Below are 24,291 nucleotides of genomic sequence, written 5' to 3'. Positions count from 1 at the left end.
ATTAGTGGCTGTATAGTATAACTATGCGTTGTTGCTGAAATTGACTGTACCAGACATTGCACTTGCTTTTCTCCTTCTACTGCTAATGTTCTTCCAGAATGCATTTCTAGCTGAAATCCGCTCTGATCTGTATTATACAAATTTTCGAGTCCAATCCTTGGTATACACGATTTAACGTCATCGATAAATGCTTCAGCTTTAGCCGTAAGTTCTGCACTACTTTCTAGTGTTTTTCTTGTTATGAACTTATTTATTTTCCTAGAAACTATTCGGTGTGATTGCTTAAATTTGAGTAACCAATGTTTAGAAGCTTTGAATCTAATATCATCAAAACCAATTTCTTTTTTAGCTTGTAAGGCCCATCGAATTATATCTTCATCATGGATAATTGAACCACTGTCGAGAGCTGCTTGAAAATTATCCAGGGTATACTGACAAATTTGTGCTACTTTTTCTCTATACGTGCCACCTTTATTAATTGAATGAGCCCAACGACGTAGCTGACTAATAGATGATACTTTTTTGAATCTGTTTTGCACTGTTTTGAGACTTAAATTTTGCTTCGTTTTGCTACTTCTCCAAAATTCTACAGCTCTTTTTTTGTATTCAAAATCTAGTTCTTCATTATCTGCTGTACATTGATTTGTTGGTGCTATATCCGGATCAGGAAAATGATGTTGCACTTCATCTTCAATTATTTCCACATTATGGTCTTTATACTCTTCTTGAAAATCCAAAGAGTCATCAGTAATCATTTCTACATCGTTGAAATCATGTGTTGCATCTATTAAAATTTCTTTTATTTTTTCGGCCAACTCTGTTTCGTGATAATTCGTGACACTATCTGGTATGTTTAACGCTTGAAAGTATGCTAATAATAAGTTTAGAACGTTTAACGGATTAATTTTCATTTTTCAATCTAAAATGAAAACAAGCGGTAAAATTTATACAAGCTGTGTTTTTGCATGTAAGGCACGACTGCTACATTTCTACCAGAATAAAACGAGTGAATGTAAATTGAATCAAATCATTAATTTATGCATTGGAGAAGAATTCTCGTTCCACTTTGTGATGTTCGGAAAACTCTATTTTTGGTTTTATTCAACTTTTATTCACTTTGAAATTGAATAATGTAAATCTATATAAAATCACTAAAGAAAATTTTCTACAACTGTATGATACCACTGACAAACAAAAAGACGTACTATTCGTACTTTCCGGCATCGAACTAGAATACCCACAAAACTCACTCACTGCCTAAAAAATAACAAAGACAGCTGAGGTAAACACTCGATGAAAACAATCTAAAAAAAGAACATACTGATTCGCACATATTGTCAACAACTTTTATGAGTGAAAGACATTTATCTGTGGAATTATCATTGAATGTACGATAACATTCATTAAACTAATGAATGCATATAAAATTCCCTTTCAATAACAACGTGTTCTTTAATTGCAAATGAAGTTCGAGTATTAATATTCTTTTATGTATTTTTACCAATAACAAAAATTATCATAGTAATATAATAATAATAATAAGAAGAAGAAGAATCAGCATAATTGCAATAGCAATAATAACAGTAATACTGATAATAGCAATGATAATGAAAAATAATAATAATAATTAGAATAATATTTATTATTAAATTTAGATTTTTTGATAAATTCATTAAATCGTAGCAAATAGTATTATTATGGAATTCCAGACTGTAAATATTTTACTATAGATACAATAATCATTACTTCGAGAATTCATCTAAAAAACGTTTGGCTTACGAAATAATTGTAACATTGAAAAACTCCCAAGTTTGACAACATTAAATTTTATTACAAAACGCAAAAGAGTTTGATAAACTAATTTTATTAACCTATGTTTTTTCATTTGCAAAAAAGTGTGGACTTTTTGAATTTATAAAATTATATAATTATGCAATTTATGAAATACTTTATAATTTATGAAATTACTTTTGAAATTATGCTAATTTATAAAAGCAGAAAAATAAATAATCTTTGATTGAAACATAAAACGAGACGTTATTTGTTACATACAAAATTTTCGATATTTCCGTCCACCATATTGGATCCGCCATTTTGAATTTTCAAAATCTGATAACAGATTTGTAATCAGCGACCTCGAAAACCTCTATATATAAACCTTCTACAAAATATTATGGATTGAAGTATACTTATAGTTATTTTGTGTTAGGGGTGGTTTACCCCCCTAAGGGGAAGTATCTATGAAAAAACCGAAAAACTTAATTTGTTTATTATAGATGTTTACAAATTTTTTCCAAATTTTTTATTCGTTTAAAACTTTTTTATTGTATAAAATTTTTGTTCGATATTTCCGTCCGCCATATTGGATCCGCCATTTTGAATTTTCAAAATCTGATAACAGATTTGTAATCAGCGACCTCGAAAACCTCTATATACAAACTTTCTACGAAATATTATGTATTGAATTACATATTTACAGTTATTTTGTGTTAGGGGTGGTTTACCCCCTTAGGGGTAATATTTATGAAAACACCGAAAGACGTCAACTAAATTTTGTTATTAAGGATGTTTAAACATTTTTTACAATTTTTTTTAGTCGGTTTAAACATTTTTATTATAAAATTATGCCAAAAAATATATGTTTTCAACCCCTAAAAAATAGGGGATGCTACCCTTACTCTTCAAATCACCATGAAATACTTGCTCTTTTAGTAAGAAATAACCTCCAATTTGTTTAATTGAAAAATATTAATTTTAAGCCGAGATATTTAATAAAAACGCTTTTTGGGGGTTAACTTTAGGGGAGGTTTTTACCCCTTAAAAGTGAAAATTAGCCGATAAAAAAAAATACGTGTCTCTTATTTTTTTATGTTCTAGAACATATATGAAAATCATCAAAATCGGTGAGTTCGGGTTGGGTACCTTTCCTTGTTAGATGCTATGTTACCTACAGAATTTCTGAATTCTTTAACTCCTAATGGACTTCCTCCACATAAATTAAAATTGAAAATTGGAGCCATTGTAATTTTATTAGGAAATTAAAATTATAATGAAGGTCTTTGTAATGGAACACGATTAATAGTTAAACAATTTTTAAAGTATTCTATCCAAGCAGAAATTTTGAATGGAAAGAATATTGGAAAATTAGTTTTGATACCAAGAATAACTTTATCACCATCTAAAGAAGATAGAAGACCACGCGGGGAAGCCTGACGCCCCGTATGTGGCGCGTCCCCCGATTGACGGATGGGGGAGTGCTCGCCGAGGCACACACCTCGGAGGGTAGTGCAGAAATAAAATATGCTCCGTGGACCAAATCAGGCCGCCGCGTTTGCCGTGCGGTGCGACCCGTGGGCTGCCAAAGGGTGATCCTGGATTGAGAGGCGATCTAACGGTCTCTTCAAGACCTACGGTTGCGTGCCGAAGTGACCCGAATCATCTTTGGCTCCCGCTGACAGCAAGACGGGAGGCCGGTTACCTAGCTAGTTTTGGTCAACCGGCTCGAGCGAGTGCGTGTTATTGTGTAAAATCCGCCGGAAACTCTCCAGAGAGCCGAGCACCTGTGTTCGGGGTGGGAGGCTCGAGAGAGTGGAGGTGGGCTAGTGCGATAGCGCGTGCTATACCCTGACATGATGTACCCAGTCTGGCCTACAGTCATGAATTGGGTCCATGTCAGCTGCCCCCATAGACGGGGTGATCCAGGGGGTCGGACACATGCCAGGATGAAGAAAAATGCTTATAATATGGGAACCACAAACGAACTCGGGGAAAACCCACAGGAGAATCTGGAAGTTGAAACTTTAAGGGTGCCAACAACACAAGACGGTGGATATCCAATCCACAAATCAAGCAGCAGTACCAGTATAGGTAGCGCCATGAGTGCTGCAGCATACCAGTATGACAAGAACGCAGCGGTAGGAGAAGAGAGCCAGACCATAAGGGATTGGCTACAAGCCCACGCCAGCCTGCGAGACAAGCTACGGGAGGTGCGTGAAATAGCCAGGGAAATGACCAAAACCCTGGAAAAGCAAAAGGGCGTGAATATCAAGATCAAAGAAGGCTTACCCTTAATAGAATCCATGATGATTGAAGCTTTCACGCTTCTTGACCAGATGGAAGATGTCGCGAAGAGGCAGTCCCCCAAACAATCTAGTGAGGACAATGCAAACCCTCAAAAAACGGTAAAATCAAAAAAGAGGGTACGGGCGTCATCTGACGGAAGCGGCAGTACTCCCGCCAAAAAAGACAAGATGGATGTAAGTGCTCCCTCGACAAGTAGGGACAGCGAGGGGAACGGCAATTCTGATAAATCCGGAGAATGGCAAGACCTATGCTGACATTTTGTCTCTGATGAAGGCACAGGTAAAGCCGGAAGAGCTGAACACGGTGGTTAAGTTTGTTCGCAAAACAAGAGAAGGCGGCGTTCTGGTCGGGGTGGGCAAAAGCAATGACGAAATGAAGTCATTTCAAAAGGCCATCCAAGAGGCAATCGGACAAACAGGCACAATTAAGGGCAAGATCTCCAACACAATACTAGAGATCAAAGACATCGAAGGACTTACGACGAAGGAAGAGGTCAACAGTGCTATCACAGCCGCAACAGGCTGCGGCAAAGAAGATGCCAAAGTCCATCTGTTTGAGCCAAACATGAGAGAGCAGAGGATGGCGGTGGTCGAATTGGACCAGACCAAGGCCGCCGCACTGCTCAAAAAGGAAAAGATTCGTATCGGCTGGGTAAACTGCCGAGTGCGGGTACGAGCGAGCGTCACGCGATGCTACCGTTGCCTTGGCTACGGGCACGTGAAAGCCAAATGCAAAGGGCCTGACAGGAGCACTAGCTGTTGGAAGTGTGGTGCGGGTGGACATAGAGCGGCGGCTTGCAATGTGCCGACCCAACAGATAAAGTGTTTTCTTTGCAAAGACGACAAGACGCCTGAGGATAGGACGATGCACACTCCAGACACTGGAGCGGGCGCAGTCTTCCGGACGGCCCTAAACGCAAGCAAGATCCAAAAATAATGGCGAGGATACTCCAAGGAAACCTGCACAGAAGTAGGCTCGCATATGATCTGCTAACCCAACACGTGAGGGAGCAGAAAGTAGATGTCCTATTGATCAGCGAACAATACAAGAACCTAGACCTACCCTTTTGGGTGTCAAACGGCGAAAAAACCGCAGCCATTTGGGTGCCCGGGCGCGGGTTGGCCAATACGGTTACGGGAGAAGTAAGGGGAAGGATGGGTCGCATAACATTCTTCAGCGTATATCTGTCACCGAACCTAACTGCCGCCGACTTTACAAGGAAACTAGGGGTATTGGAGGACGCTATTAGAGAGGTCCCTGGGGAAATCGTGATCGGGGGCGACTTCAACGCGAGGGCCACAGAATGGGGCTTGCCGACGACGAACCCAAGAGGCAGAGCCATCCTTGAGATGGCAGCCAGGCTGAACTTGATAATAGCGAACGAGGGTAATACAACTACCTACCGCAGAACAGGCTTTGGGGAATCAATACCGGATGTAACCTTCGTAAGCGAAATGACGACCCGCAACATAAGGGACTGGCACGTCACGGAAGAATATACAGCTAGCGACCACCAGTATATTCTATTCAATATCAACGAAGACCGTCAGACCAGTACAAGGAGAAATCACAGTCGAGCGCCAAGATGGAACACCCGACGCATGAACCGAGAGACATTCGCGATGTTAATTCAAAGCACAAACCTCCTATCCAACGGGAGCCCGCACGAATTAGGCGAACGCGAAAGAGCAGAGACAATAGTAGACAAAACTACTAATCTGATAACTGAGATCTGCGATGCGACCATGTCCAGGGTATCTACCAGCCACCAGAGAAGACCAGTGTACTGGTGGACGGACGATATTGCGGAGCTTAGGAAAGAAAATTTCTACTCTAGAAGAAGGGCTCAAAGAAACGATGGAAAAAGTAATCGATGGGTGCGACGTCCACGTTAGCGCGAGAGTGAGCATCATTGGCGCGAGAGTGAGCCTCGACGGCGCGCGCGCTGATTAGTCCTCCGCATGTCGCGAGCCAATCTGCGGGCGCCGATGTGCGACTCGCTATCCGCGCGGACTGCCAGCCAATCAGGCGCGAGGAAGATGCGCGGGCCCGACGAGCGCGAGTGGAGAGTGAGCGCGAGAACGAGCGGGAAATCGGAGAGTTCTCTCACGACTGTCGACGGAGTACGTCGACGTGCGAGAGAGATACGTGGCCTCCTCTGTTACGAGGAGAATTGGGAGAGTCTCGTGTGCGAGAGTGTGAGAGTGTCACAGGTGCAGCGCGTTGGCACGAGCAAGTGCCGACGCTCGGACGAGCCAGCAACCATCCGCACGAGAGGAAGGAAGCTAGCCAGTCCGCCATCATTGTCCGGAGGACCAGAGCAACCAGCAGCCTTGGCGTGGGAGAGCCGAGGAAGCTAGCCGTTACCAGGTCCACGAGAGTCAGGGAGGCGCCGGCGGGAGCACCGACGGACGTCCACCAGGGAGAGAGAGAGTAAGAAAGTATTAGAGAGAGAGAGAGAGAGAGAGAGAGAGAGAGAGAGAGAGAGAGAGAGAGAGAGAGAGAGAGAGAGAGAGAGAGAGAGAGAGAGAGAGAGAGAGAGAGAGAGAGAAAGAGAGAGAGAGAGAGAGAGAGAGAGAGAAAGAGAAAGAGATAGAGAGAGAGAGAGAGAGATCCGAGAGTGAGGCGAGTGTGGTGCGGGCACACTAGAGAGAGAGAGAGAGAACTCGAGAGACCAGGGTGTTGGAGTGCAGTGCGGGCGCACACCAAGACGTCTTCTGCGCGAGGCGTCTGGCCAGCGCACGCGAGAGAGAGAGATTAGATTAGATTAGATTAGATTTATTTGACGTACAATAGGTTGTACGATAAATTGTATACAGCAGCAATAGTAGTACAGCAAAAATGTGTATTGTGAAAGTATGATAATGTGAAGATGGGTCAAGCGAGAGTGTGTGAGTGTGTGCGTTTGCGTTAGTGTGTACAGGCGTGTGTGTGTGTGCGTTTGAGTGAATGTGTACAAGCGAATTCAAGTGTTTGTGTTTTCAAGCTCAAGAAAGTGCTCTTTAGCTAGTCTCTTGAAACCTGAGACAGATGTAGTGTTACGAATGTGAGATGGCAGGTTGTTCCATAGGTATGAGGCGCTGATATGAAACGAGTTCCTCAGCGTCTCCGTCGCGAATGTCGGAATATCCAGAGGTATCACCTCCCCCCTAACAGGCCGAAGTGTCACGCGGAAGTCAAAGTATGCCAGTACGTATGATGGTACGGCTGTGTTAAACATTTTTCTTAGGAAACAAACAGAGAAATACTTCCTGCGTCCGGCAGTGGTTAGCCACTGCAACTCCCGCCTGTATGGGGAAATGTGCTCATCTCTTCTTACACCATAGATGTACCGAATTCCTGTATTCACGAGCCTCTGAAGTTTTAGGTCGAGTTCCTGCGTCAGGTCACAGTATACGAGGGAACAGTAGTCTATAAGAGGAAACAGGAGGGCCTGCACTAAGTACTTGCGCAACCTGAGATTGGTGCTTTTCCTGAAAAAGTAAAGCCTGTACATTAGTGTGTGAGCACGCTTACACACTTGTGTAATATGCTCCCTCCACGTAAGCTTAGAGTCGAGCACCAATCCCAGATTACGCACGGAAGATTCAAAGCTGACCTGGGCACCCCCTATGTTAATGAAAGTGTTAGCTGTTGAGGGTAATGCGTTTATGTAGTAGGGAGAGCCCAGGACAATTGCTTTAGTTTTAGCAACATTAAGTTTTAGCTTATTCTGTTCAGCCCAACCAGTAATCCTCTCAGCATTGGCACTCATCTTGTTTGATAAAGAATCGAGCTCTTCGAGGTGGCATTGACTGTAAATTTGCAAGTCATCCGCGTAGATGAGATGGAAAACATCGGTATCAAGGCAGAAACCGATGTCATTGATGTACAATGCAAACAGCAGTGGACCCAGAACGGACCCCTGCGGAACGCCGATGTTGAGACGCCGAGGAGAAGAACGTTCGTTATTGTCACCAACGACGGCCTGCTCTCTACCAGAGAGGTAGGAGGCAAACCAGCGGATGACTTGCTTTGAGAAGCCGAAGGTGGATAGCTTTCTCAGGAGCCTGACGTGACACACAGTGTCAAACGCCTTGCTAAAGTCAAAGAGAAGGAGTAGTGTTACTTTCTTTTTGTTTATCCCAGCTCTGGCATCATCAGTTAGCTTAATTAGGCCAGACTGAGTGCTGTGACCAGTGCGGAAGCCTGTTTGAAGGTTATCTAGTAATAGCCTTGATTCAAGGTATTCTGAGACTTGCCTATGCACTAGCCACTCCAGAGCCTTGGAGAGAAGTGAAATCGGACGGTAATCAGTCAGGGCTGTTGGTGAGCTGACTTTGTTGAGTGCGCGCACAAGTGACATTTTCCAGGCAGATGGGAAGCAGGGTTCGCTAAGGGACAGGTTGAAAATATGACTTAGTAAGGGAGCAAGAACCGGCAAAGCTTTTGAGATGACAACCTGTGGGATGCCGTCGCTCCCCCTGGCCTGAGTGTCAAAGTGCGATACCGCAGCCAACACGTCCGATTCCGTTATAGGTTTGAATTCGAAATGTTCCGGGAGGTCAAGACTTTCCAGGGTAACAAGATAATCCTCAACAGCAGGAGCCAGCGGATCATTTGAGATCGCGCTGAAATGCGTGTTGAGTTCATCTGTGGTGAATCTAGATGGTAAGGGGGCCTTGGTGGCAGAAATTCCAAGTTTCTCCAGCTCTTTCCAGATCTCAGCAATATCAGTCAAGGTGGACAGGCGTGAATAGTAATAATTCAACCTGGCCTCCTCGACTTGTTTGTGAGCATAGTCTCTAGCTAATCTGTAAACGCGTCGATCTGATTCGAGCCTGGAGTCCCTGAAACGCCTGTAAAGTCTATTGCTCTCGGATACAAGGCCACGAAGAGCCGCAGTGTACCACGGGTGACGTTGTCGTCCTGGAGTCACAGTCCGCAATGGAGCGAGGTGGTTGATGGCGTTAGTGAGGTTAGCGTTGAGTAAAGATATGCAGTCGTCAAGTGATGAGGTGGTGAGAGATGACCAGTCACAATCGCTAAGAAAGTCTCTCAGCTTCTCAGCGCTGATTCCTTTAAAGTTTCTGTATGAGTATGTATTTGGTACGTAGCGTGGAATCTGTACGTCGAGAGTGGCCGTGATAAGGTCGTATCCGTTGATGAAAGGTGCGTCTGTCTTCCAGTATGACTGCAGGCGATCCTGCTCGTCGATTAGGCACAGATCAAGCCAGGTGTCAGAACCCTGTTTATGGTGTGTGGCACCATAGGGAATGGACGAAAGGGAGTTCTCATCAATGAAGGCCCTGATGAAATTGGCATCTTCAGATGAGGATAGTTGGTCAGAGTTAAAGTCCCCCATTATAACCTTCGTGGAGTAGTTGTGCATGTGAGTTGTTAGTTCGTTAATAAAGTTAGAGCCTTGGAAAAAAGGAGCATGAGGTGGACGATACACAACCCCCACGAAGATGGGAGAAACTCCCTTGGCCGATATCTCACAAAAGAGGTATTCAGGCTTGCGTGGCTTGCCGGACCATTCACCGTCGGATGTTGAAATAACACTAACCGTCAGAGATTTGTGTATATAGAGGGCCACACCTCCACCGTTTCTGTTTCTGTCTCGTCTGTAGAGCAGGTAATCATCCAGCGAAGGGATGGATGTCACCTTCTCGCTTAGCCAGGTCTCAGTAACAGCTATTACGTGGAATAAAGAGCGAGTGGATAAAAAGAGCCTGATCATCTCAATGTGACCCGTGAGAGAGTTCGCATTAAAATGACAGACCCTTAGACCTTCAGACAGAGATACCTCAGAACCCGATGAAGACACGGCGGATGAGCTTGATGGCGGACGTGGTGGGATGAAATGTATGTGTGGCAGCTTCATTGTGGAGTGATGTTTACGGCGAGCGGGATCCGAGCTAAAAAATTATCCAGCTCGGCGTCGGTGGTAATGACGGTGGCACGCTCGTTGTCATCGTTGCAGCGGACGAACAGTCTCCCGTCCCTGACGAACGTTCGGCAGCCCTGCCTCCTCTTGGCTTCCAGCCTAGCCCGTGAACGCAGCTTGTGGACGTCGGTGGGGAGTAGCTCATTGATGTTTATGAGCCCTTGGTGGTAAGGGCTCAGAGCTTTGGCCTCCTCCATCACGGTTGCGTCCAGCTCGTTGGTGTGGAGCTTGCGTTTACGAGCTTTGGCAACGACGATTGCTCGTGCTAGTGCACTCGACGAGAGGGTGACGGCCAGTGGTGGCAATCTGCCGTCACTGCTGGCGGTGTTCCGAGGTGCATCGAGCCTACCCATGACCCTGACGGATGCAATATCTCTCCGCAGGACCGTAGGGTCAAGTGCGTTTATGACTGCAAACGCGAGAAGATGCAGCGAGGTCTCACGGGTGTAGTGCAAGCCCGTGATAACAACAACACTATTTGAGGTCTGCTCCTGCCGTCGTTTGACCTCAGCCAGCTCACTGCGGAGGCTGCTAATTTCCGCAGCACTGCTGCTGTTTTTGCTGTTGTTGTTGTTGTCCTGCTGCAATGCTGGGCTCCTCGATGAGAGATCTTGGACTTGCGCCTGCAACTCGGTGATGGTGGACTCAGCATTAAGTATGCGAGTCTTGAGTGCAGGCAGCTCATCAAGGGCCTTTAGGCGCTTCTCCAGCGGGCTAAGACGTTGCTCAATTCTCGAGATCCTCTCCGACACGATGTTTTGTGTCTGGATGGCTTCCGCATGAGCATTGCGGATGTCATCGAGAGCTTCACGAATGTCCTTCAATGCAGCTTCGATAGTTGGTGGTGAGCGAGTTGGTGAAGTACTTCGTGAAGTGCTGGCTGATGGTGGTGCCGATCTCGTCTTCTTCATCCCCGGTTGTTTTGGGGTGGTCTTAGCCGCTGTTGTCGCAGTCACCCCCGCCGCCGATGTTGACCTGGGCCCCGCTTTGGCACCCTTGGCGTCCGCACAGGGAGGACAGGCTATAAACTGCCTATCGTTTACCACGACTGTCTTGATGTTGATGGTGTTCAAACATTTGACGTGGTAATGGAGCTTGCAAAAAGCACACCTTCTCGGCTCCTTGTGCTGAATAGGCTGCTTACAGCTGCCGCATTGCCGAAAAGGCACTTCCCCGCTCTTTTCGCCGTTTTCACTCATTTTCGTCGATAACTTACTGGCAGTCGGTAGAGCAGAAATTCGTGATGTGATGTTGAGTTATCGACGGAGTGGTAGAGTCGGTGTTATAACTCTTACGGCTAGATGGAGCGTTAGTGTAAAGAGCGAGAAAGCACCGACCTCAAACAATGTGCAGACGCCTTAGAAGTTCTCCCTCGATGCGGTAGATGTCTCCTCGATGTTGATTAGGAGCGGAGAGAGACGCCGTGCGAGCGGGAAACCAAGCCAAGCCGAGCCGAGTAGATTTTGAGGTTAGAAGCCGTGCAGAAAGTTTGTGCAGAAAAGATGTTGAAAATAAATTGCAACCTTCAGCGATTTATATGTCGTCGTAAAGGTTACAAAAAAGAGCGTGCAACAATCTACAACAAAAGAGGGCCCGAAGGCAAGAAGCGGCAGAAAAGCAGTGCGAAAGTAGGAGCAGAATGAAAAGCTGTCAAAGCGACTCACCAGAGAGAGAGAGAGAGAGAGAGAGAGAGAGAGAGAGAGAGAGAGAGAGATAGAGAGAGAGAGAGAGAGAGAGAGAGAGAGAGAGAGAGAGAGAGAGAGAGAGAGAGAGAGAGAGAGACAGCCGTCAGCGGACTGGACCTGGGCCTGTGGCCCGCCGTCTGCTGCATGTTTGAGCGTCCCAGCGTAAGCCCTGCGTGGCTAAACTGTGCGCGGGAGGCACTACAGCCACCGTGTTGTAGGGAAGGGCTGGGCGAAATACATGTGCAATAAAACTTAACCATTGTGTGTGATCATTTTCCCCTCTCCCTAGCGTTCTGTCAAACGTGATGATCGCGGTCAAATCCTACGTTTAGAAAAATCCTAGTGCAAGCGAGGCTCTAGGTGTTGCGCACCTGTGTTGGGAGGCACAGCGTCGCACCGTGTAAATTCTGATGTTCTTAAAGGGGTACTACACGCTGGGGGCTCTCTTTGAGCGCTGTTAGCTATACGTAATTTCTTTATATCGTCGTCTTTCTTTAATAGGTTGTCGACGACTCTCCTCGGTAAGTTGTATGTGCAGCCGTCGCTGGCTAAATACATCAGGGAATCGACGTTCGATGTTTTCTCTTGTTCATCCGCTAATTCTGGGGGATTCACGTCTATTCTTATTTGAACTGGATTTTCGAGGCTTTCCTCAACAACGTCATTCCCTACCGTGCTAGTATTATCGCACGGATTACCACCGAAAATTGTTGCTAACGGTTGTCGAACCTCTTCTCTATGTAGCGGTTGACCGAACCCTATTGTTACTGGTTCCAACCAGCTGAATTCGTTTTCGACGCCGCTTGGATTGCTGCAATCCGTAGGCTGATACGCCTGTTGCTCCTGACTTTCGGCATCAGGATTGCTGATTGCATTTCTTTGGTGCAAAATTCTTAGACTTATTTGATTCTCGTTCCGCTCTTCTTCTTCAAATATGCCGCTGACTTCTTGAGGGATATAATTCGTTATGTACGACGCGCGTCGTGTCGCCCGCGACCTAAATAACTCCTCCGAATTTAACAGGGTTAGCGACGGGCGGAAGTCTTCTGGCGCGTAGTTACCTGCTAGGCACCTAAACAATCGACTCATTCTGTCTTCATCAGCCCCCCTATCCTGCAACCCTAAGAAATCAAACGCTTGACCTAACGTATTCGCTTCCATCGATCTTACGTGGTCTTGTATCGCTACATGCGATCTTCTTAAGTCTATGTACGAGCCAGTTAAAGACATTGTGCTCGTTGAGTATTCTGACATTTAATAGAAGCAGAGCCGAGTCAAATACAGCACAACCAAAAAAACTCAGGATTCAACAATCCAAGTTACTCTCGAAGTGAATTTAATACCTAGTTGTCGACACTGGAACACACGTTTGCTTTTTCGATTAATACGTGTGATTTAATTTGAATCACTCCATTAAATTTTTATAACGGTAATAATGATTTGTTTTTGAACCGCGATAAATTGCCTGACAGAGCAAGTAATCATGCACGTTTTGTGCTACAAGTTTTAAAATCTGAGAAAGAGAAAAAAAACTTACTAATTTGTAAAAAAAACAATTCCACTTTAATAAATTATTTCTGAATTTAAATGTTACTAACTCCCTCTATCATGCAAAAAAAAATTTCTACGCGATTCGAAAAAGCAATTATACGCCGGAGCGGCTGTGTGTTGATTGTATATGTATTTTTATTCGTACGTTTCTGTACTCAACTACGCAGCTATTTTTTTCACAAAACCAGGCTCAAAATCTCGCGAAATTTTCCTAAATTATTATCGCGATTTATGCCTTAACATTCCTAATAACACAACAATTTGTTGAACTGCGAGATTACGGCTTAAACAGTAGTCAAGTATAAAAATTGCATCAGAGTGCAAAAAGAATTCTCAAAAATCCATACAATAGTTTGAATTCCTATACTGACTATAGCTCATCCGTCTCACTCGCACTCAGCCAAAAATTCCCTGCCTAACGGGCGACACTGTAAGCATTTGAGCTCTCGGTTCGCGGCGCGCGATGTAAACAATGTATACACTCGCTGTCGCTGGCCGCTCGGTCGTTGACCGTTTCGAATTTTGAAGGCTGATGCCTGCCGCTACAAAGTTAAACTGCGAGTATTATTCGACGCTGTCTAATACTTCCTACCGTTGCGGTCAGTTTTTTTTTTTTTCGAGTCTCACTTACGTCTACAATGTGTCGATACTGTAGCACGAGTAGCCGCTGTACAATTTTTGTATACTCGCTAGTTAAATCGCTTGACCTTGACACACGTTTTGGGGCGCCATTTATAACACTCGGTTAATACTTCCCTGCCGTGTTATAACCAGGGCCAGAAGGGTCCTGTTTATTGTAAATTAACGTCGGGCGTGCAGAAGGCACGGCTCGGCCGACTCAGATCATGCACGTGTTTTTACACGAGCCCGCAGAGGCGGCGTAGGTCGGTCGTAGGAAATAACACACGAGAAGTTTAGATAAGGAAATATATATTCAATTGTAACTATACACGGAGGTGTAAACGCCGCACTCTTCGACGAACGATAAAGAGAGACGAGAGATATTACCCTGTCGACGTGAGAGAGTGAGAGTGCAGGTACTTACAACTCGGTAGTGGCAGTAGTACTTGACGCAACGGACGTGGTCCAGTCTCGGACGTGGAGATGTAACAGTTCGGACGGGCGTCGCAGCAACTCGTCGGTAACGCACGGACGAATATCGTTCGCTCTCGAGATGCTCGCAGGACTCAACAAACCCGCGTATCTAGTAGCGCGAGCTACTCGTGTTGATAGCGCAGCGAGACTAACTCTAGTCGCGGTTCTCCCGGCTGTCGGCACATCATTGTCATATCTCGCCAACGCTGTGCGGCCAGGCGGCAACCGCGCTACCTATGCTCTCACTCTCTCTGTCTCTATCTTGCCTCGTTTCTCGTTCTCGCTCGTTTCGGCGCTCGTTGGCAGCTTGCTGAAACAATAATCTTATTACATTTAGTACATAATTAGCCGTTAGACATTTGTCGTGCACTTGGCCGTCACAATTTATTATTTTATTTCTCAAAGCAAAAAAATTGTATCTATGGCATGGACTGGTATAGCTTCGATATTACTTCCAAAGGGAATAACCAGTCATAGAACTTTTCGTTTACCTTTAGATTTAACCAATATCCAAGTCTCATTTTTAAGATTTAAATCTGACAAAGAAAAATTACGAAACGCGGATTTAATTATGTGGGATGAAGCTTCTATAATTCCAAAAAAGGCTTTAGAAATAGTTGACTAAACATTACGTGATCTATGTGATATCGAAATTCCTTTCGGAAATAAATTCATAATATTAGGGGGGATTTTCGACAAATTCTCCCTGTTTTAAAAAATAGTAATAGAAGCACTATTATAGCAGAACCTATAAAATCATCATACCTTTTGTCAAAATTCCATATTTTGAAGTTAAATAGAAACATGCGTTCATGTTATAAAGAATTTTCAAAATTGTTACTGAAAATTGGAGAAGGAAATATTACAACATTTAAAATTCCAAATGAATGGAAAACAAATGATGTATGTTCAAAAATTTTGGTAAAAAATTTTACTTTTCGTAATGCTCACTTCTCATAATGAATACACGTATTTTTTAAATAAAAAAATTTTAAGACAAATGGATAGCTAGGAAAAAATATATTATAGCATAGATACTGCAACATACAAAGGTATTGACAAATCTGATGATAATATTTATATAAATTTTCCGATAGAAGTATTAAATAACATTCGTGAAGGATTACCACTACATGAACTCAATTTGAAAATTGGTGCAATTGTTATGTTAATAAGAAACTTAAGTATAACAGAAAGTTTATGTAATGGAGCCCGATTAAAAATTACGAAATTATTTAAGTACAACATAGAAGCTGAAATTATAACTAGAGAAAAAATTGAAAATAATGTTTTTATACCGAGATTTACTTTAAATACTGGAAATTCACCTTCAACGTCGTTACCACTTATTGTATATAGAAAACAATTTCCCTTAGTCTTAGCATTTGCAATGACTATTAATAAATCCCGGACACTTTAAGCGAGATTGTTCGGAGAGAAAAGAGGAAGAGTCCGGAGCGCGAGCCCTAGAGTCACCAGGGCAGAGAAGAGATCAGTCTCTGCAGCACAAGCTTCAAGAGCAGAAAAGAGGAGTGCACGCCTCAAAGAAGCGTGCGCGGGAGAACCGCGCACGGCGAGCGAAAACTCGTCTGAGAAGCAGGAACGACACGGCGCAATACTAGCGCCGAGTCCGCAAAATAAGAATAAAGCGCAGAAGGCGGACGAGGACATGCAAAAGCCCGCCGCGCTCTCATCACTGTCAGCAGAAACGGCTGACGAGGAAGATGAGGCAGGCCAATGTACGCAAGAGCACAGAGAGCCTGGCAGAATCGAGCGAGATGCGGACGACGTAATCGACTCGATTCTGGAGAGTCAAGCGGGAGAGGAAAATAACCTCCCAGGCGACGAAGAAAATCCCCAGGAGAAACGCTGGTGGATGCCACGGTCGCGGCCCCAAACTAGCAGACGGTAGCTACACGAAGATCGTAGACTACGTCTGGCTGCCCTTCAGAGTCGGCAATGTCGAGAAGGAAGTCCGCGTGGCAATAATACCGGGCCTTCCGACAGACTGCATTGTCGACGTCAACTTTATGCTAACATTCAAGGCAGGGTTAGACCCTACAACATCAAAGCTGCACTTCAAGGAGAATAAAGAATATGTCAACGTGGAGTTAGCGTCGATGGAAGGAGGCGCGCTAACTCTAGCCTCCCTGGTGCTAGCGGACGTAGAAGAGCAGCAGAGAGAGAAGCGCTGCGAGCGATCCTCGACAAAATTATTGGCCTAGAGATAGGAGAGATAGGATGCACGACGTGGATAGAACACCACATCGAGGTGCAAACTACAAGGCCAATAAAGCAGAAATATTTTCCGGTCTTCAGGGAAATAGAGGAGGAAATGCACGAGCAGGTGAGAGCCATGCTCGCGGCAGGTATAATCGAGCCATCAAACAGTGCTTTTGCGAACCCAGTGGTGATGGTGAGAAAAGCGAATGAAAAATATCGCTTTTGCGTCGACTTTAGAAAAGTAAATGCGATCACACGAAACTCTATTATTATAATACATACAAATCCAATGACCACTATCAGACTTTCCAGAAAACAATATTTGTATGTATTTACTATGTACTGGAACTGGAATAATACTGTCAATGTTTTGTATATTAATAGTTGATTTTGCATATCAAATATTTGAACACGATTTAAGAATTGCATTAAACGCAAAAATATGTATATTAAACAGCATAGAAAAAACTCCTATATAAGGTTCAATCCCTTTAACAACCAACTTTTGTTTGTCTGTTAAAACCATATTTTTATGGGTTCAATTAATTTTTTTCTTTATTTATACGTTTTCAACTGAAAATTAAAAATATATTTTTTTAAATATTTGAAATTTAAAAATTTATGAAAATAAAAAAATATTTAAAAATGTTGCAAATAATCAAAATCACGAACAAAACATACAATCGCAAATAATGGTCAAATAATTATCAGTTTATATTAATTTCATTTAATTTTATCACATATTATTTGTAAATATCTGTCATTATTTTCTATTATCTCTAATTAGTTATTAAAATTTATTTTTACTTTTGCCAGGGTTGGAATACTGTGTTTTTTTCGCAATTTAGAAAGCAACTATTCTGCAATATTATTTATCCATAAAAAGTAGACTATAAATAAAACGCCTTTCCGTTAAAATTATAGAAAGATTCAAAACAATGTGCGAAAATGATATAAAAAATCAAAATTGAAATTTGCAGAGAATCATGCAAAACATACGCACATCTACGCGCTTGATTAGACATAATAATCAACACACACATACGCACGCCCGCATACACGCACATATGCACAGAAAAATATTATATAGAAAACTGTTAATTTGAACATAGGGTATATCATAATTATAACGAATTTTCAAAAAATAAAAATGTAAAAATGCAAACTAATCAAAATAAATACTTGCACTTTTTATATTCCCTTCTGTCTTGTTTTCACAATATAATACTGATAATTATCCGTGCTTACAATTACAATAAAGATTACAGACTGGACTATGTGTACTATGTATCTAAAACGTAATAAAAGATTTAATAAAATATTAATTTAAGAATTAAAAAAATAAACATCAAAAGGCGATCCTAAACAATGTGCAGACTATATTTTCAGCAATGTCGAATGCGGCTGAAAATTCATAAATGTAATTAAAATTTGTATAATGTATTTTCTAAATAAATTTACAAATAAAGCATATAAAGAAATGTAAATACATAAGGATCAGTGAAATAAACTTCTCATAGGCCTTATACATTGAATCCGTTTTTCATAGCAACTCTTTTGGTACATCTCCAGGTCAATCAGCAGGACCTGCGCTAGAGCTTGACGGCGGCTTGCGTTTGCCGACTGCGAGGACGCCCTGGAAACCGACAGGGGTAAGAAATTGGCTTTCAAGTACAGCGCGTCCGAACAATGCGAATTCGACATGCGTTAGGCAGCCAGCGGGCTCGCAGTCGAATGATAATTTTTTGCGAAATAGCACGCGACCGCGAGTGCTAAATGTGACGAACATCGGACCGCCAGCGGGCGATCCGATGAAATGATTTACGCAAGCCATTGAGTCGACTCTGAGGACGGTTCGCGAAGCGAGTTTTAATGACGGAAATTCGCGTTTAGTTAATAGATTAACATCCGCGAAATCTTTGTCGAAATTTTCTGGGAACCCGCTAGAATGGTTTCATTTTAAAGAAACGTTTGAACTTACGTCCGAGTTAGGAGATTACAGCGAGAGAGAAAATGTCGCGCGTCTTTTTTCGGCTTTAGAGGGCAAAGCGCGCGAGGCGGTTGGCACGTTGTTAGCTACGAGTCGCGACGCGTCGGCCGTGATGAAGACGCTCGAGTTACATTTCGGGAACAAAAGAACAGTCGCGTCGAAAATCGTAAACGAGCTGAAAGAGCTCCCGGCGATTAATTCGGGACGAATTAAACTCACGCAATTCGCGACGAAATTACAAAATGCGGTATCGGCATTAAAATCGCTTAAATTAACAAATGCCGTGCGAGAAAGTCGGTTTTAGAATCAACGGCGAATTCGCAGAACATCGAATAAGTAACGCGATCGCAGTAACGGACTTGCAGCTTCCCTCGCAAACGTTGAGCGGCGATATCGTTTGGTACGTTGCGAAGAAAGAAAGCGTGTTTACACAGCCATACGAGAACGTAAAGCCCGAAATTCTTATAGGTCAAGATAACTGGGAATTAATCGCTTCTTTAGAGACACGTGCGGTTCGCGAAAGTTCACTCGCACTCACACTCACGCCTTTCGGTTGGACGGTTCATGGGGTAAAACAATACGGTCAAAAGCGAGCCGAGATAACAGCATGCGCGCAGACACATAGGCCAGCCGATGTTTGTGAAACCGAAAACGTGACTTCGAGCGATGACGAAATATACCGCTTAGTTAAAGAATATTTTTCGATTGAGGATTTTGGCGTGCGTAAAATTGAACGTCCAAACGCGAGACACAAGCGCGCGCTCGAAATTTTACAGAAAACTACGAGGCACGTCGGAAATGCGTGGGAAACAGGGTTGCTCTGGAAAGACGACGTCGCGCCGCGAATTGATAGTCGAACGACGGCGATGCACGACCTTAGAATCCTCGAAAGGAAATTAGATCGAAACGAAAAGTACAGCGCGATATTTTATAAAGAAATGCAACGGCTCATTGCGTTAGGTTATGCTAGGAAGATTGTAGATATTAATAGAGAGCGATGTTGGTTCTAATCGTTTTTCGGTGTTACGAACGTAAAAAAACCCGTCCGAGTACGAATTGTACAACACGCGAGTAAGAAAACGGACGGGGTTAACATGAACGATCAATTAGATACAATTTTTGGGGCGAAATCTTCACAGTGTAGCGCAATTTACGTGAAAGATAAAAATGCAGATTTGTTCGCGGAGACAAAACCCGACGCAGCAATGAGCATTAAACGCGATAGCTATGCGGATGATTTTCTCGCGAGGCCGCGCGGCTCGTACGTGACGTAATCGAGATAAACTCACACGCTAACTTTCCGATGCACGGTTGGGCTAGTAACGATGTGAGGGCGATTGATTCTGTACCGATAGAAGCACGCGGTAAGAAATCTGATAAAACGCATTTTCGAGATCAAGGGAGAGAACGCGTTTTAGGCATGTTTTGGGAAACTCCGGACGATACGTTAGGATTTAACATGGGCGCGGAAAAAGTACCGCGAGACATTCTTGACGGAAGTAGAAAACCGACAAAGCGTGAATTTTTAAAGGTCATCATGTCGGTCTATGACCCTCTCGGATTACTCTCACCGTTTACGGTAAAATCGAAAATATTGCTGCAGGAAATTTGGCGCAGTGGGGTTGGATGGGACGAACAAATCCGTGACGAAGAGCATGTAGGTTGGATGGCATGGGTGAAAGCGTTGAGAGAAGTAGAATCGTGTCGCGTACCGCGATGCTTAACGCCGAAAAATACGAATTATTTAGGCACGCAGTTGCCTGCGTTTAGTGATGCGAGTTCAAAAGCGTTTGCGGCAGCTGTTTATGTGCGTTTCAGCTTACCAGACGGGCAGGCACATGTAGCGTTAGTCATGGCGAAGTCGCGCGTGGCACCGCTCAAGCCGTTATCGATTCCTCGACTCGAGTTGCAGGCCGCGTTATTAGCCGCGAGATTAATCGCGACTGTCGAAAAAGAGTTAGGAATTAAAATCGAGAAGCGTTTTCTATGGTCTGATTCGGTCACTGTAATTAGTTGGATTAAATCAGAGCCAATCGCAGGACAAACATTTGTGGCGCACAGGTTGGGAGAGATAAGCGAGCTTACCACGTGCGCGGAGTGGCGATGGGTTCCGACGAAAGTGAACCCCGCGGACCTCGCGACACGATGGAAAAGCGAAACGGTACGACAGGGCGATCCATGGTTTGTTGGACCTGACTTCTTGCGAAAACCGGAAGCGAATTGGCCGGTACAGGGTAGAATATCCGATGAAACGAAGAAAAACATCGACGAGATAGAAGTGCGAAAAGCGATGGTGTACGTAGGTACGCCAGCGATACTGGATGTTCCGATAACGGCGAAAATATTTGGTTGGCAGGGCCTTTTAGCAGTAGCGCGACGTATTCGTACGGTTTGTGATAATTGGCAAAATCGCGATCATGTAGACAGTAACTTTGAACGCGAAAATTTAGAGAATTTTTGGTTTCGGACGATACAAGCGGATTGCTTTTCGGACGAAATTTTGACATTGTCAAAGGGAAAATCGATAAAGAAAAGTAGTAGAATCATGAATTTCAGACCGTTTTTGGATGCTCGAGGGATTTTGAGGGCAGAAGGTCGCGTAACTAGAATGGCTGGGGAATGTTTTAACAATCAACCGATTATTCTCGCAGGCAAACATTCAGCTACTAGATTACTCGTTAAAGATTATCACTGTCGATATTATCACAGTAGCAGCGACACTGTCGTAAACGAATTGCGACAAAAATTTCACATTGTTGGACTTCGGAAAGCGTTGCGTTCTATTATAAGCAAATGCGTAGAATGTAAGAAGCAGCGGGGCAAGCCACAAAGCCCGATGATGGCGTCATTGCCAGCTGGACGTCTCGCGTATAAAATAAGAGCGTTCAATCACTGCGGCGTCGACTACTTTAGGCCGATGTTCGTAAAGATTGGCCGGCGTAGAGAAAAGCGTTGGGGCGTACTTTTCACATGTCTAACGACACGAGCGATACATTTGGAGCTCGCGGACTCGTTAACTTCAAGTGCTGTTTATCATGGCTATACAACGATTGTCAGCCCGAAGAGGCTGTCCGTCGGTGATGTACAGCGATAACGGTACTAATTTTCGCGGTGCATGTTGGGAGTTGAAAGATGAAGTGAACAGAATGAATGTGAGTGAACAGAGAGGATTTGCGTTGCGAAATGGAATGAAGTGGCTGTATAACCCACCCGATGGGGAGGGCGTGGGAGCGACTTATTAGATCTGTAAAAACTACGTTGTATGCGATCTTAAAAGAACAAGCACCGAGCCTGGAGGTTTTACATACATTGTTAACAGAGATCGAACATGGGGAGAGCGTGGGAGCGACTTATTAGATCTGTAAAAACTACGTTGTATGCGATCTTAAAAGAACAAGCACCGAGCCTGGAGGTTTTACATACATTGTTAACAGAGATCGAACATGGGGAGAGCGTGGGAGCGACTTATTAGATCTGTAAAAACTACGTTGTATGCGATCTTAAAAGAACAAGCACCGAGCCTGGAGGTTTTACATACATTGTTAACAGAGATCGAACATTCGGTAAATTCACGTCCGTTGACGCATGTGTCAATAGATCCGCGCGATAATGAAGCTCTCACTCCAAATCACTTTCTTATCGAATGTTCGTCCGGCACGATAGAGCTAGGGAAATACGACGCGGAGGCTGTATGTTTAAGAAAACAGTGGCGTATAGCACATCAGTTCGCCGATGCGTTTTGGAAACGGTGGCTTCGCGAGTATTATTTACCTTCTCTTTTGCCTCGGAAAAAGTGGTTAGAACAGGAAACTCCGTTAGCTGTTGGTGATATCGACATTATCGTTGATTTACAAGCATCGCGTAATAATTGGAAAAGGGGGCATTGTAGAATAAGTGCATAAGGGCGCAGACGACGTGATTCGCGTCGCGAAGGTTAGGACAAATAGCGGCGAATATGTCAGGCCGGTGCATAAACTAATTAAGTTATTAAGCGTTAGCGAAACTCAAGATTATGTTGATCTTTGAAAAGGTAGAGGTCAAACAAAATTTTTTGGCTTTCTCGGACCTTTGCCTTATCTGAATAACCAAGGCAAAAGCCCAGAAAGTTTCTGTTTCAGGTACACATCAGGACACCAAAGAAGAAAATGCGTTGTGAATGTGTGTATGATGTGTGTTGTATGTTGTATGTGTAGTATGGGTGCGGTGTCCGATGCCATTTCCCCTCTTCGAGTTTTACCTGGTTTTCTCGGAGGCATAGAGCGGATGCTAGGGATTATGCATTTGTGAGTCTGGGTAAGCGCTCATAAATGCAGGCAGCACAGGGCGAATGAGTACGAATCAATACGAGTATGAGTGGTACAAAATTAACCGAATTTTGTACGGGGGGGGGGGGGGGAGAATTGTTCCGGATAGGATCGCGCGAAGTAGATCGAAGATATCGAGAGCGGTGAATTAAAGTAGCGGGCGTTGGGGGTGGTCTGACCACCCTCAGACTGTCACCGACCTCACCAGGAGCATGCTCCGCGTTACTGAAGGTCACCTCTGCGCGGGAGACCGACGGGTCGACCCGTGGCTGCAGGCCACGCTGACAAAGCCGTGGGAGGCACCTTCGGTACGCACACGTGTACATTTAACAGTAAATGCCATAATTAGTATAGTGCGGGTTCACGCGCTCGGTCATCTTCGGGCTCCTTCGGCGCTCGCCGGCGAGCGAACGTTCGGCATTGCGATTTAGCTATAAGCGCGCGATCGAGCGAGAGAATGATCGACATGAGTCAGTCATCTCGTGCCCCTTGACCGAGATCCATTGTCGCGACTAATAAGCATTCGACGTTGTAACCTTCCGTTGATTCAATATAATCATTTTAAACCATTTACTCTATTTTACTCATTTATTGCACAAAACATCGCCTTTATCCAGAACACGAACCACGCGGCTCTCTCACTCCGTGATCGGGCAACGAAGCCGACGGACCATTAGAAAGATTTCTTTTAGAGCTTACATTTTTGTAGAACAGATTATTTAGAGAAAGGGACTTATAATTTAGAATCAATTAAGAGAAATTTACGGCCATTCAATTGTGACCAATTACTAATACAGAACAAGTAAATACAAGCAAATTTGGTTTCAACATACTGGAATAATTCATTTTGTCCAATCCCCTGGAATTATTAAATAAATCATTTGGAGAAATCGGATTCCTTGAAGCAGAATATTAAGAAGAAGTAATAAGGTAAGAAATTAAAGTAAATTATAAACAGGACCACGCAAATAACAAAATTAAAGGCAGAGAATAAGAGAGTCGATCGTTGGAGCAAATCGTATAACTTGACCATTTATGCATTTGCTCGATAACTTTATAGTTGTCCATCCCCACCAAACTCGTTAGAATAAATAATATTTTTTGAGGGAGAATTATCCAAATTCTCCCGTAACAATAATACATTATTCAAAGTATATCATTTATTGTAATGTTTCTTTGAAACATCTATTCGATTATAAATTATGATTTATTTAAAGAACATTATATTGTTTAATATTTATTTATATTTCCGTACTGAAAAAACTTATGTGAGTGCTCTTTATATAAACAAAATGATTACATAACAATTTTCGACAGTTCATATTTACAAATACATAGCTTTAAAAAAAGATCATATCTGCACAAATAATTATTAGCAGCATTTCATTCATCTGGACCAAATCTGCAGATTACATCTTGTGATATGCGTAG

The 24,291-nt window shown here is 43.5% G+C and overlaps 1 protein-coding gene across 1 annotated transcript; it reads left to right on the top strand.

Annotated features, from left to right (window-relative positions):
- The first annotated feature begins 5,018 nt into the window (after window positions 1–5,018).
- LOC116417809 lies at window positions 5,019–5,978 on the top strand. The gene has a single exon (XM_031932872.1). It carries the CDS (start codon window positions 5,019–5,021, stop codon window positions 5,976–5,978), a length of 960 nt encoding a protein of 319 aa, XP_031788732.1.
- Window positions 5,979–24,291: the final 18,313 nt, after the last annotated feature.

The sequence above is a fragment of the Nasonia vitripennis genome (genome assembly GCF_009193385.2).
Source record: "Nasonia vitripennis strain AsymCx chromosome 5 unlocalized genomic scaffold, Nvit_psr_1.1 chr5_random0003, whole genome shotgun sequence".
Lineage (NCBI taxonomy): Eukaryota > Metazoa > Arthropoda > Insecta > Hymenoptera > Pteromalidae > Nasonia > Nasonia vitripennis.
The sequence above is the reverse complement of the archived record's forward strand: the minus strand, read 5'-3'. Positions and strand labels throughout refer to the sequence as shown.

What these genes read in the sequence shown, in the direction of transcription:
- LOC116417809 (XM_031932872.1), top strand. Translation starts at nt 5,019, where the DNA reads ATGGCGAGGATACTCCAAGGAAACCTGCACAGAAGTAGGCTCGCATAT.